We start from the raw sequence: 16,044 nt of genomic DNA on the forward strand, positions 1-16,044 counted from the left end.
GGAAATAAATCCCTCCCCGGCCCGGCTAGCTGAGCAGTTGCAGTCAGTAGCAGGTCCAGCTGTTGCCTGTCCTTGGTTAGTCCCTGTGCTCAAGCTGCCCGTGGCTGCGGCCGGGCGGCAGGCGATGTGCCATAGCTATGGCCCGGACCCCTCCCGCCGGCAGCATTCCCCTCACGGCAGCTGCTGTCTCCCCAGAAAAGCCTCCTTTCTCCCTTGATGTTGATGTAACTCGGCCGGTGTGCCGCGGGTTTCGCTGAGGATGGGGAGGGGAAGGAGGAGGGAGCGTTGCCTCAAGCGATGAGTTCCTCTGCTTGCTCTTCAAAACCCAGCCGGGATGAAAGGGCAGAGGTGTGAGGGCATCGGCAGCAGGCAGCCGTGGCACAGCCAGCTTCGGGGCGGGGGCTCTGGCCACTTGCTGCCGCACGAAGCCCGTCTCGCTTAAAGCAACGTATATAAATAGTGCTGGCAGGAGCTGAGGCGAGACGCTGAACTTCAGGGCTTTTTAGCCGGTTATGTATAAATAAGTAGTAACTGCCCAGCACTGTGTCCAGCACGGGGTGCCCCCAGGTTCCCTCTGCACTGCCTCGCTCAGACCACGCCGGCTTGGCAGAAAGGGCTGCTGCTCTCGCCAAAACCACACCAAAGGTTTCACGCAGGAGGCTGAACAAGTGACTTCAAGGGCAAATATTTTAAAGCTTCGTGACCTAAGAGTGTGGTGCGTTTTCTCTGTCCTGGTATTTCCACGCGGTGGTGTTGCACCGGGCTGTGCTGCCGTGCATCATTGCAGGGAGGAGTCTGGGGGCATTTGGGTCTCTAGGATTAGCAAGCCTGTCACTTGAGCAAGCTTTTATGTAGGTATCTTAAGAGCAAGGGACACAGGCAATTGCAGCTCTTGTTCTGTGGGAACCACAGGGATGACTTCTGGGTTTTTTGGTTTGGGTTTGGGTTTTTTTTATTATTTTTTTCTCCTTTTGTCTCTTCATGGCAGTCTGGGGGAAAATCCAGGAGGGGTGCCTTACGCGGGTGCTGCTTCTCCCAGCAAAGCCTTGAAGACACACACCGAGCCTGTGGGCAGCCCCCTCGCCCTTCCTAGAGCTGACACCTGCACATCACATCCCTGCCAAGGATGCAGGTTCCTAATTTTTAATTTCTGGGGGACTGGCCAGAGTTTCTCTTAATAGCAGCTTCCTTTTCTCATGGTGGCCAGCCATCAGATGCTTTCCTGGCTCTGCTGTAAGCATGCAGAGGAGCTGGCGTTTGCCTGGCAGGTTCCCAGCAGTGGTGGTGGTAGCTGCTGAGCAGCTCTGCTGGTCTCCTTGTCTGGATGATGCTCTGAGGACATCACCTGGGACAGCTTTGAGCAGGGAGGGGAATTGCTCCCATTTGCATCGCTATGACATGCTAAAGCAGAACTGAAAATCACAGTCTGTGCTTGAAGGGATGTTGCCTTGACAAGTTGCATGCCTATCTGGAAATTATGTTCCACAAATAACCCTCAAAGAGTTAACAGGAGCTCAGCTGTGGGAGATAGCAGTGTCACCCTTGAAAAAAGAGGGAAGAAGCTGGCTTGCCCAGTGCTGAGCTTCCAAGGAAGACTCTGTCCTGCAGAGATGTGACCCCACCCATGCAAAACTGGCACAAGCCGTGGCTGCAGGAGCTGCTCTGTCCTCTCTCCAGCCCCAGGGAAGCAGGGATAGGTTTTACCTGGCTCAGCCCCTCACTCCGCAGTGTGCGGCTGCTGGCACTGGGGGGGACCCAGCTGTGAGTTCTGGACATTTTGGGGTAGCAGAGATTTGCTTGCTCCTGTGGAAATACTGGAATTTACTAGAAAACAGTGGATTTTAAAGGTACCTGGCAGACAGAGCTTTGTTTTTCCAGAGCAACACACTACTGTTAAATTCTGGTTTTCAGGGTAGCGGTCCTGGAGCACTACGGGACTTGGGAAGGCTGTGGGCACCTGCTGTAGTCAATCATGTAGGACTCATGCTGGTGCGGAAGGCTGCTGTCTCATTTTCCACCTCTCCTAGCAGTACTCTGCTATTGCTTTTGGCTCCAATCTTTCCACCCATCCACCCACCGGCCTTTTATTTGCCAAAGGGTGTAGAAGAATTTTCAGCAAAAATAAATGAATTTATTTTCACCCACCATCCTTGTTGGCTGCGTGGGGGAGAGCTGTGCAGCTTATGACGGTGGAGGAGAGCGGGAGAGGAGGCTTGCAAGCATGGCCAGGGGATCGCATGGCATGTCCTCCTTGGGCAGGAGTGGTGGGTGCTTTGGGTGGAGGATGAGTGGCCAGCGCAGTGCCACCGCTCCAGGGAGGTCCTCAGGGTGTGCGGCCAGCAGCGGCATGTGGAGCCCGAGAGCAGCCTGTGCTGACTGAGAGGGGTGGGCGGATTAGAAGGAACGTTGTGTTTTGGTCTTCAAAAGCTGGTAATCATCCTTAAATTTAGAGTAGAAAGACACTGTCATCATGTGTGCTTTCAGGCCCTGGGTGCCATCAGCTGAGGAACCATGTCTGACCTTCCTGTGAAGCATGAGCAACCCAAAATCATCTTCCCTGTTATGCACATCGCAGCCATTTTTTTGCCTTTTTCATAGATATGTGCATCCCAAGGTGGGGTTGTTTTTGTAGAATGGTTTGGGTTGGAAGCGACCTTAAAGATCATCTAGCTCCAACCCCCCTGCCATGGGCAGGGACACCTTCCACTAGACCAGGTTGCTCCAAGCCCCATCCAGCCTGGCCTTGAACACCTCCAGGGATGGGGCATCCACAGCTTCTCTGAGCAACCTCTTCCAGTGTCTCGCCGTCCTCATCATAAAAAATCTCTTCCTTTATTATGGCTTTTGCCTGTGAGTTCCTGAAGTCGAGACTCTGCAGGGATGGTGCTGCGAAGAGGCTGGATGTTTGGCTGGAAACAGCTAATGCCTGCAGCCAGTATCTCCGGTACTCCAGAATGGTGTTCACGGGGCAGTTGTAGTTAAACGCAAGACATCCACAAAGAACTGGAATGAACTGGAAGGGCTTTGGATGACTGCAGTGATAAGTTGACAGGGGAAGCCCAGAAGATGGAGGCAGATGAGAGTGAAGGCAGAGACAGGCAGTGCCACAGGAGAGTTGTAGCCGTCAGGGCTTGTGTTTATCTTTGCAGCGGTGATTATTTTCAGATAGCGGTGTGAGAGTAAAACATCAGCTCCTGCTATTAATAGCGCTCCAAACAAGGCTGTTGCTCATTACTGACAGGTGAGATGAAGTTAATTTTATTTCATCCTAGGTGTGAAAAAGTGTAGAAACAAGACAGGCTCTGAGTCAGTCCTCTCAGCCCTGAAAAGATGGGGCAGAGACAACCCCACATCCCTGGGGGGTGGCAGCGTGGGGTGGTTTTCACACGGTGCTTCCACCCTGCTCCAGAGTTCTGGAGCTTCCTGCTGGAAGAATGGATATGGTGTGGAGCTGCAGGTGGCTAGCATTGCTGAAAACGTGTTGCGTTTAGGTAAAAAGCAAACTGAAGTCCTTCAGGGTTCCTGCTCTGAAACTGGAGGGTTTGCCCAGAGGAGAGAAGGTCTCAGCCCAAGGTCAGTAGCTTGTAATGGGACTCCAAAACAGCTTTTGGTAGCAAATCCACATCCGAATGGGATGCAGCTCCCTGGAAGGAGGGGTTTGATAACCCCAGGGGTGACAGCTGCTCCTGGGCTTGTAGCCACCTTTGGATGCTTGAGGTGTCTTTAGCAGGCTGAAGGATCTGGCCACTGGTGATCCTCAGAGCAGGAGCAGATGCAGGCACAAGGTGGGCAACAGGGTAAAAGTCTGGGGGATTGATGGTGCTGGTGTAAACGAGGGCCGAATACAGCTTGCATTGTTTGAGCAGATGTGTCCTGTCTGCTGCTAATTATAAGCGTTGCATGCACAACACACACTGGGAGATGTGCCAGATACTATTTCTTTTCACGTTGAACTCAAAATCATTATAATTAAGCTTTAAAGTTGTAAGTAAAAACTAACAAGGAGTGTGGGTTTGCTATCATGATGCTTGCAACCGGGCCAGTCCCGGTCAGGGTGGATGGGGGTGAGGGTACAACCTCCATCCTGGAGGACAGGTGGAGGGGGCTGGGGGTATGAAGGGGCCTTGTGGGCTCTGCTGTGGCAGGCATGTCCAGGTTTGGGTTTTAAATAGGCAGAAACCCCAAAAATACTAGAAACGTGCCATTTTACAAATGTGGGAAGTGTTGCTGAGTGAGCTTTAGCAGCTTCTTGGTCTTGGTGGGCACAGAGGAGAGGTGCTTGCTAAGAAGGGAAAATCAGGAATAAAAGTGGGAAGCAATCAGGGAGGCAATCGTGTAACCTTGGGCCAAGAGGAACCCGGGCAGCTACCTCTGGTTTGAGGAGAACAAGACAGACTTGCTGAAGAAGCAGCTCCAGGAGTTACTGTGCGTAGGGCTGGATGCGAGGGCTGCAGCGGTGGCGCGGGGGGCTCTGGTTGATGGCTGCTTTGTGGCACTTTTTGGGGCTGCCTTAGGTGGGTGCTAGGGATGGCACCGTGTGCCCCTGGGGGATCTCTGCTCCCCAGACATGGGGGGACTCATGAACCCCCTTTTTGGACTACACCACGGGAGCTGAAATTGGTGGCTGTGCACGTGGAGCTGAGGCTCACTGCAGCCCCGATTTTGTGGTGTGCTTGCCATGCGGCCAGAGGCGTGATGGATGGGCTGGGGGGGTGGGCTGGGCAGAGCCGCCACGTGATGAGCAGTTTAAAAACGGTGCTGCAGAACAGCGAGCTCTCAGCCCCACGATTTGTATTCGGAAGGAAGGCGGCTGCTGGTTTTCAGCGTGTGTAGGTCTTCATCTGTGGTCATGTCTGAATAAATTACATTCTGAGATCCAAGTGAATGCAGGGGAACAAGCCGTACTGTCAACGCGGCAGCAGAGGAGAGACGTCTTTAACTGCTCCTGATAAATGGGTCAAGATGGGTCCCAGTGTTTTAAAAATTAGCTGTTGACCTAGATAACGACAGCATAATGACTTGCTCAGGGTGGGAACAAAGGCGAATGTCACTGAAGCTGCACATCGCTCTGAAGGTGGGGACGAGCCTGGTGTGCTGGGCTGAACCTGAGCTGGTTCCCCACGCTTCATTTGTACCCAGCTCTTCCTCGGCAGCTGGGCTGTGCCGCAGGGAAGCACAGAAGACTTCAGCTGTCTGATGGCTTTGCCAAGACGCAAGATGCATTTGTCCCACAGGCAGCAGCCCAGGAGGCACCTCCTGCCACCCCATGCTGTCCCGTCCTCCAGTAATGAAGGACTCAGCATTGCCTTATTCATTCCCCCCTGGTATTTTGCAGGGGCGGTGGTGTCATGCACTCCTGAGCACCCATCCAGGCTGTTTTACACCGGTCCTTGTGGAGATGTGCCATGCATTTGGGTTGGGGTGGTTGGCAGGGCTGATGCTAAAGATGGAGCTGCTGCCCAAATCATGTTTTCTTCTGCTTAGCACTGGGGAAGGAGGTTGCACCACACCAGGGCTTTCTCCTGTGATGGGATCCGCTTCCTCTGGATGAAGCCATGTTCCTCCTGAGCACTGAAAGTGAGCCGTTTCCTCCTTGGCCAGAGACCTGTCAGTGCCCCTCATTAGCTGCTATAATTGAATAATGGCTTTCTTGGATGTTAATTAAGTAATATACAAGCTAAGCTGCAGTTGCTCTGTGCTGACAACACTGGTCTTTTCAGTTCAGGTGAAGACACTTTCCCTTCATCAGGATTTTCTGTAAAGGTATTTAGTTAAGACCTGAGCAATTTGTTACTTGAGTTTCATTTATTTGTTGGGGTTTTTTAGTTCCCTTGCTGGTGGGGCCGAATGATGCTGTAACACTCCAGAGTTACAGCAGTTTCTAATCGCATTGGCTTTAATGTTTGTTGGCCAGTATGAGCAGAGGGATGGGATGGCATTGGTCCCTCTCTCCAGTGAGGTCTGGTTTTATTTGAGCTTCATAACGGGGGCTGTGGTTGGAGCGCTTGCGACACCGGCTTGCTCACCCCAAGCCCAAATGGGTGTCCTTCAGGCTGCTGGGCTTTGATTAGATTGGGTTTTGCTTTGGCCTCTTGAAGGCAGCATTTGTCCTACCGAGCCTTCTGCCCCGTGGCAGAGCAGCAGTGCCGAGCCCCCTGCCCACTTGTTCTCAGTCTGTTCATTAAGCTGCATCCTCGCTCCTGGAGCGGGGTGCCTGCTGACCGGTGCTGGGGTGCAGTTAAAGATGGGCTCATTTTGCTTGCTGAAACTCTACGTAGTTCTGACCAGAGTTGGTTGAGCACCCTGTTTCCAGCTCGTGAGATGCTCTTGCCTGGCACTCACCAGCAGAGGAGGAGCAGCAGCTCCAAAGCAAGGGGCACCTGGCCACGAGCACCCCAGCCTGTGGGTGAAAAGGCGTGGGTGAGCCCGATTTTGTCTCTGAACAGGAGATGTTCTTTTTGGTGAGTGTGTATGTTTTCCTCTGTTGGTGCTCTGCTGGCTTTCATGGTCCCAGTTTCTCACTACCAGCATCTTGCTGCTCAGTTTGGATTTTCTATTTGAAGCTGTCTTAGGCAAGTCCTGTGCTGAGTTCCTGAAGTCCGAAAGAGGGGGATGCACTTAAGTGTTCAGACATGCAGGGGAGAGGTCAGAAACAAGCCAGGTGGTCACCTATTTAGCCTTTCACATCAGGTCCTTGCGGGCGGGGAAGCAGGTGGCAGGAGTAGCCACTGGGAGTCCTGAGCCGTCAGGCCTGCTCCTGCATCACATCTGCAAAGCAACATCATTAAAAACAAGAGGTTGGGACCATGGCTTGGTGTCTGGCCCACAGAAGGCACAGATTTCCCAGCCCTAGGGAGGTTCCACCACCTCCCCCAGCTCAGCCTGCCCTGACCCAGCAGGGGGGCTGCTGTCCTGTTTCAAGCTGGCTCCCTGCCTCTCGCCACAGCACCAGGGAAAGGGGCTGCCAACAAGCCATTTGCTGGAGACCAGAGCTTCTGGGAAGCAGGAGTCCCAGTGAGGGAGGAGTTTGGCAGCAAGGCGTACAAGGGGCTGGCTGCCTGTGCTGCCGCCGGGTCGCAGGGTGGGACACAGCAAGCGGCCGGAGGTGGGTTGTGCTGTGATGGGAGGGATCCAGGACTTGCTGCGGTGAAGGTAGTGGTGCTGCGGTGAAGGTAGTGGCAGGACAGGGGAGCGTGACTGCGTGTGGGTCAGCAGTTGCCCATCGTGTGCCGGCGGGAGCTGAGAATCGTTACCTGTCTATGATGGCAGCCAAATGCACTTTGTAATGCTTTGTCCCTAGGAATCTTGGTTTTGTTTGTAGTGACTTGCCTGTGCGTTTTCCTTGGGAAAAGAGCTTTCCTTTCACAGTTTCACAAGGGAAAAGAAAGTTTGGTCCTTATTTGTGGAGGCCTTTAGTCCCCACATGTGACCGAGAGGTGATTTCTGACCCCAGGCCTGGCTGCCATCGGTGTGTGTGTCAGTGGGTGCTTTGCCTGCTTTGCCCATCTGGGGTGGCCAGCAGCTACATGTGCTGCTTTGTCTCCCACAGGCTCCTGCTTCTGGGTCGCCGTCCTGGATGGCAACGTGGTGGGGATCGTGGCAGCGCGGGGCAATGAGGAAGACAACACAGTGGAGCTGCGCCGCATGTCCGTCGACTCCAACTACCGCGGCAAAGGGATTGCCAAAGCCCTGGGCCGCAAAGTGCTGGAGTTTGCCATGCTCAACAACTACTCCTCTGTTGTGTTGGGAACCACGGCCGTGAAGATGGCAGCCCACAAGCTCTACGAGTCCTTGGGGTTCAAGCACGTGGGTGTTGTCGAACATTATGCCCTGCCGGGGATGACGCGCTCCTTACTGGAGAGAATGTTTTTCCAGCTCCGCTACCACCGCTACCGCCTGCAGCTGCGGGAAGAATAAAAAACCCCAACCAAACACACACACACAAAATTATTTTTTTCCCCTCCTTCTCCCCCTTCAAAAATAATAAATTTCCCTTCTCTTTCTCATCACTGTTCATTTGCCAATTCTGGGTTGAGTTGTTGTTCCCTCACGTCATCTCTTGGTTTGCTCCGTGCAGCTCGATCGTCCGGCCGAGCAGCGCTCCTTCCTCGCATGCTGTAGGTGGTGGTGCTGGGAGTCCTGCGACCGTGGGGCGGAGCGGAGCGGCGGCCTCTCCTTCCCAGGTACCTCCGTAAAGCACAGAAACTTAACTGCAAAATAGTGCCACTGCTCTGGTGTACATAGTCTTCTCCATTTCCAAATGTAAGATAACGTAGTGATGCATTCATCATAGTGCAGAAATATTACTTGAATGCAGTTTTCAGTATTTCATGCACCAGTAAGTAAAATATGCATTCGTCTTACCATTATTTACTGGTTAATAGTTTTCCAAGAAAAGGTGGGGGGGCAACCCCCCCCACCCCCCTACCCAACCCGCTTGCTACAATGCATGAAGAGGAAAGCGCGTGCACGCACTCAAACACATCGCACTGCCACCACGGCACTGGTGTTGCACTTTTTTTGGATGTGCCTCATTTGCCAAATGTCTGAGAGACCCTGGGCGCATCCGGTAACCACGACTCCGCTCCATCCCCCCCCTCCTTCCTAAGCCAGCACAGACACGGACCGGCTGAACTCTGAGCCCCATTGTACCATAGCGTGAAGTTAAGATCAAACCTAAATATCTCCTGCGCTGTTCTGTAGCCACGCGTAACCTGCAGTCCTGGGCCAGACTCCGCATGTGCGTTGGACTCTCTCTTTGCTGCCTTTCGGGGTTTTTTTTGTTTGTTTTTATTTTATTTTATTTTTAAGGGTGTTTTTTTTGTTGTTGTTGTTGTTATTATTTTTAGTTTTGGCTTTTGCTGAATGGTGTCATTGAGGCGTAATGGAGGCTGCAGTTCCTATGGCAACACATTTGCACATTAATGTGCGCACCAAATCTAACCACTTCAGAGAAGCAACGTGTGACAGATAATAGCATTTGGGGGAGCGCTGGGGTGGGGTGGGGGGGAGCGTACTTATCTTAACCAGCTGCTTGTTTGATAAATGTAGATGGCCTCACTGCAGCCTTCCATCAAAGGTAATTAACTGCTTTAATGATGTCAGATTTGTGAATTGTACAATGCAAAAAGCAATGCAAAGCAGATCCGGCATGTGTCTGTACCCGGTATGTATGTACAGTGCCTGCCAACTAAAGAATAACCAAGACTACAGCTTCTTCTAGCCTGAGATATCAACTTTTATAACTTACTTAAACAAATAGCAACTTTGCATGAATTACATCTTGGGGGAAAAGAAGATCGGTAGGTTTTAATTTTTAAAGCGTGGTATCAGAAGTATACAGAAAACCATTTCTGGCTGCACTTCATTTGGGGTGGGTGGAGGGGTTCAGCTCTGTTAATACATTTAAAGGGAAAACCCCTTTAATTTAGTTCCTGGGGGGGGGGGGGGGGGAAGTTACTATTTTATGAAGTATTATGCAGGGGGAGGGTGGGGGGAATGCCACCTATCATGATGAACTTGGTGAAAGGGTAGAGCATGTGTTAACCACGCTTGCACTTGCAAACACAATGGAAGCATCAGCAGGAGAGCCCCAGAAGGGAGGCGGCGTGGGGCGTGCAGGGGGGGAGAGGAGCCATGGAGCGGCCGGGGGGCAGACGGCATGGACCCACGTGTGGGGTGCTGCCTGCATCTCCCTCGTTCCGGGAGCTGCCCTTTCCTCTCCAGCCAAAAGCTTTCCCAGCACTGAGGCGCAGCCAGTGATGCTGAATGAGAGCAGTGGGGAGGAGGCTCGCCCCATCCCCACCGGGGCCCTGGACTGGGCACTGGTGCTGGGGATGAAGGAGCCATTTGGCACAACCCCGGCAGTGCTTCAGTGCTGGGCTCGGGCTTGGTCCAGCCTGTGTGGAGCCAGAGGGGCAGAGTCCCAGTGTGTGTCCCAGCAATAAAGGGGGAAATGAGGATGGTGAAGGGCACTGTAGCAAGAGACCGTGAGTTTAATTAACAAAATTTCTGTATGGGGCACTATATTTTTAGAAGTCTTTCTATGCTGTACATTTCTCCTGAAGCTGAAATAATGTACTGTTGGTAGGGGTTTTTGTATAGTGTACAGAAATTGGCAGAATATTTTCTTGCTGCATTCAGTGATTTATTAACCGAAGTAAAATAGACAAATATAAAGTGTTAGCAAAAGTTGAAAGAAAAAAAAAAACAAAACAGTTTGTGCCTTTTTTAGTTTATTTTTCTGTTGCTATATAATCACTGCACTAAAACCTTTCCAGAGGGGGGAAAAAAACAAAACTAGTCTCTTAATAAGGGAGGAATACGTAAAGCCTAAATTGAGCATTAATTTTTTTATTGGGATATTTAATTAAAAGAATGTTGCTGGTTTTATTTGATACCTGTGCCTTTGTAATAAAACTCCACATCCTGTCAGAAAAGCCAAACCTGGAATAAATCCCACCAGATCCCACAGACACAGAAGTACCATCAGGTTACCAGTATTTTCTTTTAAAACATGTAAATCTTAACTGATGATATTACAGTATCTGATCGTAATACCTGTTGAGTTGCCTGGAGAAGAGGTGCTTTAGAAAGGTACAGCTTTGGGGGTGCTGACTGCATTCCTCCCCAGGCACACCAGATGCCAGAGATGCACGGATAAGGATTGAGCTGTTGCCGCTTGGCCAGTAGCTGCCAAGCAAATTTATTCCCTTAACGCTTCTGCCAGTTGCTTTGTGACCAGGCTTTTTGGAAGAAATCCAGCTGGTTGCTCCCAGCTCTCCAGTCAGGACAGCTCGTTTCTGAAGGAAAGGGCTGGCTGCCAAATAGGCTGGGTTTTGCTCTCCTCAGAAGGTGAAATGCCACTGATCTCAGCACTGGTTTTTATTGGGAAGCCCGTGTGTCTGCCAAAGCTGCATCCCCGGTAGTAGCAGTGGGGCACGGGTCCAGGACCTCCAGCGTTATTGCTGCTTTCCCACCCACCCAGAGCTGCTCTGAATAGGATTACAGAAGGTTGGGCTTAAAAGCATCAAGTGATATTGTTGTTTCATCTGCATTCATGGGAAGTTTCCCTAAATATGATAGCTTAGGCTCAGCTCTGGAGCCAGAAGGTCACTGGTCTCCATGGCTGCTGGGCTCAGGACCACGTGGCGTTTACCCACTGCCCCCCAGGATCCAGCCTGCCTCCCACTGCCTGGGCCAGCGTTCTGGTAGACCGTGGTGCAGCTCAGGGGGTGATGTGTTGAGGTTGAACTGCCTTTGGCGGATCCATCTGTCTTCTCTGCCTGTTTCAGGGTGCATTGGTTTAAACAACGCTGCGTGGAAAAGCTCCCACAGCGCATCGCTTGTGCCTCCCAGTACTGGCTTTGCAGCCCCCCTTGGGGAACTTCTTGCTGCTTCTGCATCAGATAGCTGTAGTTGGCACAGCCCTCTGCATCAGGACCATCGTCACCCCTCTTTTTCTGGGCTTGAGCATCACCTCTGATTCTTCCCACTTCAGTTCAGCAGCTGGGTGGGTGCAGAGAGGCACAAGATGATTGTGGGTTTGGTCCTAACCAGAAGAGCTTGTGATCTGGACCTGCTGCCAGAAACTCCTTGAGATCCTATTGCCAGTGTTGAGTCTTAATTCCAACAGACTCACATGAGGGTGAGATGCAAGGGCATGCCCCTGTTTTATTTTGGTGTTTTCTTCTTCCAAGGACACCTCTAGCTGGAGTGCTGGGAAAAGCAGAGCATCTCTTGGGTTCTAGCCTCAGCTGGTCAATGGGATGGCTAGTAAGACTGCTTCAGATTTAGGTGGAGGATATGTTGGAGATGTGGAGGAACTTCCCCCAGCTGTGCCAGGCACCTGCTTTTACTGTGATGTGCAGGTGAGTTGCGGCAGCCCACTGCCCTTGCATGCCATGCCATGCCATGGCACTGAGAGTGCAGTTTTCTCACCTGGCAGCTCTCCTTGGCATCGCGGCTTTTTCTGCTAACCCCTGTACAGTGGGCACTGCCCGAGTGCCCTCTGCTTGGAGGGGACTGCAGCAGAGCCCTTGCTTGCTGCAAAAGGCACCAGATGTGATGTCCAAAAATAATAATTAAAAAAAAAATGGAAAAAATGGGGAACTTAGCATTGCCATGACTAAAGTCCACAGCCTTGGGGCTATCCCAGCTTTCTGGCACTGCCTGGGCCATTCCCTCTGGAGTGAGTGGGAACACCCTGCACATTCTGAGCAACCTGGCATCTCAAGCACATGTAATATTTGGCAATAAGCTCTGTGGGAAGCTTGGCCCCTGCATGGACCCAGGCCAATAATCCTGAGTAATCAAACCAACAAAGTGGTTTCTAATCTTACTTGAAATCCTTGAACTGGTATTTGTTGGAAATTCATGCCATGTTTTCCCTCCGTGAAGCAGACAGCACCTGCAAGATGCTTAGAAATGGCAGCTGTAATTCATCTCTGCGGTGAGATGCAGAAAAGCGTGGGGTGCTGCTGTCAGCCAAAAGCTGTTCTTTACCTCGCTGTGACCGTGCAGTATTGGGACGATACTTCTGAGCAAGCCTTTACCTCGCCCCGAGCATGCTGCAGGCCGTACCCACACACAGGACCAAGCCTCGGGAGCTGGGCTCTCATCTGTGTGGCCCATTGCTCCTGCCTCCGCGGCACATGTGGCTTGGGGAGCAGCCAGGGAGCGCTGCAGGGCACTGCCCGCTCGAGGAGGAATGTTGCGTGGCCACAGGGTACCTTGGCTGTGGGGCATTTCAGTCTGCCCGTCGTGGAAAGAGAGCTAGCAGCATAGTCAACCCCGTCAGGGAGAAGCAGGCTTGTTTTAAAAGACGTTTGTCAGAAGCAAGATGGGTTCAATGTTGTTATAAGGAGGCCGTAAGGATGTGAGTTTGCTCTTCAGGTCTGAGGCGCAGCAGCACTGCAGGGTTGAGCTGGCTGGCAGCGTGCAATGGGGGTGGCACAGGGCACCAGAGCAGGACCAGCATTTGGAATGCTGCAGAGGTAGTTGCACCCCCAAAGCCAGCATCACAGCTCGCAGGGCACAAGTTGTTCTTCTGATACGTGCAAGATTGAGGCACCTAAATGCTTAAAAACCCAAGGGCCAGCTCCGCATCTTGACTCGTTTCAGCATCACCCTTCAACGAATGGAAGGGGTAAATGACCCTGAGGGTGTCCATCCTGGGGCTGGGACCTGGATGGTCATTTCCCCCCTGTATTCATCCCCATGGGAAATAAGGGTGATACTTTAGGTCTTTATATCTGAATTTAATAGTCCCAGTGTAGGAAAATCAGGACTAAGGGCCGGCAGGTGGCTGTCGGGGTTTGGATGTGCCTGTTGGGGTCCCGGTGCTGCACCCCTGCAGCAGAACGCAAAGCGCTCGGTGCCTGGGGGGAGGATCAAGCCCCTTTTTTCCTGTGGCCAACTGTGAGAACAGAAAGTTCTGTGGTCAGAATGCCCAAGGGAATTGCAGTTTTACAAAACCTCGTCACAATCCTTGCTGCTGCCCGTTGCTTGCTGAACCTTGTCTGTCCATGATGCAGGTCTGCTGCCTTTTAATTTGCCAGATTTGCTGGCTGAGGTGCAAGTGGATAGAGACTGACCGCAGGGATTTCCAAATTGCCAAACACACAAAGGTAGGAACCAGCTCCAGTTACCTCTGAATTAACAATCTCATTTCAATGTGCTCTGAGCCCATGTTTCATTAGCGCTAGTGTGAAGCTGTTGGTATGCACTCTATTTAAAGCTTAATATAGGCATTTTAATTCCATGCTAACTGGAGTCTTGCAGTGGAATATACTGTACCACGTAAAGAAAATGAAGGGATGCAAACTGTTAAATAAGCTTTAAAATGCAAAAGGATAATTTTCTATTTTTTTTGTCCCTCAAAATAGATCCACATAGAATCTTGAGAAAAAAAAATGGTGCGCTCTTGCATCCCTCAGTAATAGAGACTATGCACAAAGATTACGCTTCTCTCCCGCCAAAAAACTGATGCCTGAATGGTGATTTGGAGTACCTTTCATTGAAAATAAAATAAGAGCATAATGTGAACAACAGAGCATTTAGTTAAAACTCAGTACCATTTAAAACAACAGGCTCTAAGTCAGCATTTGGAGTTTGACCAGTTTAAAATCGTTGTTCACTGCTGTCTTTGTACTACACCATGGTCAGCTATGGACGAGAATATGCTTTTAACATCTGAATAGTAGAAGATAGACTTGCTAAGATCAAGAGCATAACAAATATATAATGCAACTGTAAATTTATTTACGAGTAACATGTTTGAATGCAGGAGCAGCTACTGCTATGTAAGCTTAATGAACATATAGCTAACATTGTTTTCAATTTCTTTTCCTCCAAAGCTTAGTCCTTTTGACTTGTAATATGTATATTTGCTTTTTAAAAAATGTAATTAGGTTTAACAAAGCATCTGTTGCTTTGTGAGTTGTACTTACGATTGTGCTGGGCCGTTAGCTTTAAGCGGTTTGTGTGCTTGTGTTATTTTATTAATTAAGACTTCTTGAGACAAATGCGGTAAAGGTAAAGGAAAAAAAATATTTTTTTGGTAGTGTTAAGCAGATGTGTGGTATGTATTCGGAAACTGTCCAATGTCAGTTGAAAAAAAAACCAAACCACCCAAACTGGGGCTAAATTGCTTACTAGAACCGCTCATGTTTAAGGCAGTGGCTTTTTAGTTCATGGGTTACAGGCTAGACTCATGCCGAAATAGAAACTTGGATTCCCCTGAACAGCCTCTTACTCTGCATCTCTTTACCGTTGTACAAGACCAATGTGAAATTAGCCTTGTGTTTTCTATGTTCAGCATAGTATGTACTGTACTTTGTAACGGGAAGTGGCTACGAAAAACAAACATATTTTAAAACAGCAATAATTACCACTGTAAAGCAAATGAGCACGTGGGAGGGAGCACAGGGAGACAGTTAATGAAGGTGATACCGTTAGGAACACACTGGCATCAGTGCTGCTGTTGCACCTGGGGAGCACGATTAAGTACTGGGAAAGGCCATCGGTCTCTGGGACTGGATTCACCTTGGCAAAGAACTTGCCCAGGTAGGATCCCTCCGCCTGAATTGTTCTTTGGCGTTGTAAGTCCTCACACAGCGCAGGTTTTTCACTGCAGTTTTAAGGGTGAGTTATTGCAAATACAGTTCCTAGTGGGAGAGACAGACACAAGAAAGAGCTGTCAGAGTCACACAGAGGAAGGCAAATGCTCGTTGCCGCAGCCTCGTACCCCAGCGTACTCTGCTGCTGCACTACTGGGGCTCAACAACAGCAAAAAATAGAATACATTAATACAATTTTCTCACGGAGGGAAGCAGGAGTCAGCTCTGTTGGAAAGCTGTTTGCATACCGTCAAGGCATATCAATACAAGCCAGTTCCTCTGTAGCGTGGCAGGACGTGTTAAGATGTGTGTGCGAGTTGGCCCTTGGTGTGCTCTAGGCAGCTGAGCTCCAGCCTACAAAGCGTTATCCCGATGCAGCGTGGTCTTTCCATTGTCCGTCAGCAGAGCCCCGGGAGCCGGCCAGCTCTCGAGGGCCAGCAGGGTGTCCTCGGGCAGGGTCAGGCGAGGTGCTCTGGACAAATGATTTGTAGGTACTTAAGTTCTGTTCCTGATGGCCGCTGTAACTGTGAAAATTAACCAGACCTGCTGTGATAAATTTGGTTATATAAGGTTTATTTGGTTAATTTTTTATAAGTGAAAACTGAAAAGATGAAAGAGAATTGTAATATGAAAGCAACTGCTGTAAATAATGTACGAATGAATAAAATCTAAAACTTATGTCAGTTTTTTCCTAAACTGTATTGCTGTCAAGTTACTGACACCACAGCACACAGTGCCTGCATCTTTTCCAGCTCCCGCTCCAGCACGAGCAAACACCACTCGTTCTGTTTTCATTGATAAATAGGGATATCTTTATGTGTGTGTCATGCATGTTCTTGGATTATATTTCCATGCTGTTCCAGCTCGCTGGCTAATGCTAACGTGTTCAGAAGTGTAAAAAGGCCTTCTTGGAGCTGCACATAGC

General features: G+C 50.4%; 1 protein-coding gene and 1 long non-coding RNA gene across 2 annotated transcripts in view; one reads left to right on the forward strand and one right to left on the reverse strand.

Moving 5' to 3' along the window:
* NAT8L (N-acetyltransferase 8 like) overlaps nucleotides 1–10,434 on the forward strand; it is a 31,072-nt gene extending 20,638 nt beyond the window's left edge. Inside the window, exon 3 of the mRNA XM_040592360.1 lies at nucleotides 7,550–10,434. Within this exon, the coding sequence (XP_040448294.1) occupies nucleotides 7,550–7,917 (368 nt within the window). The 3' untranslated portion in view covers nucleotides 7,918–10,434. The remainder of the gene's footprint in view (nucleotides 1–7,549) is intronic.
* LOC121087398 lies at nucleotides 8,771–15,796 on the reverse strand. Its single transcript, XR_005827593.1, has 2 exons — nucleotides 15,368–15,796; nucleotides 8,771–15,167 (listed from the first exon to the last, which is right to left on the reverse strand). It is a non-coding gene; the product is annotated as an uncharacterized LOC121087398 (long non-coding RNA).
* Between the last annotated feature and the right edge of the window lie 248 nt (nucleotides 15,797–16,044).

This window comes from Falco naumanni, chromosome 1, assembly GCF_017639655.2.
Source record: "Falco naumanni isolate bFalNau1 chromosome 1, bFalNau1.pat, whole genome shotgun sequence".
Taxonomy (NCBI): domain Eukaryota; kingdom Metazoa; phylum Chordata; class Aves; order Falconiformes; family Falconidae; genus Falco; species Falco naumanni.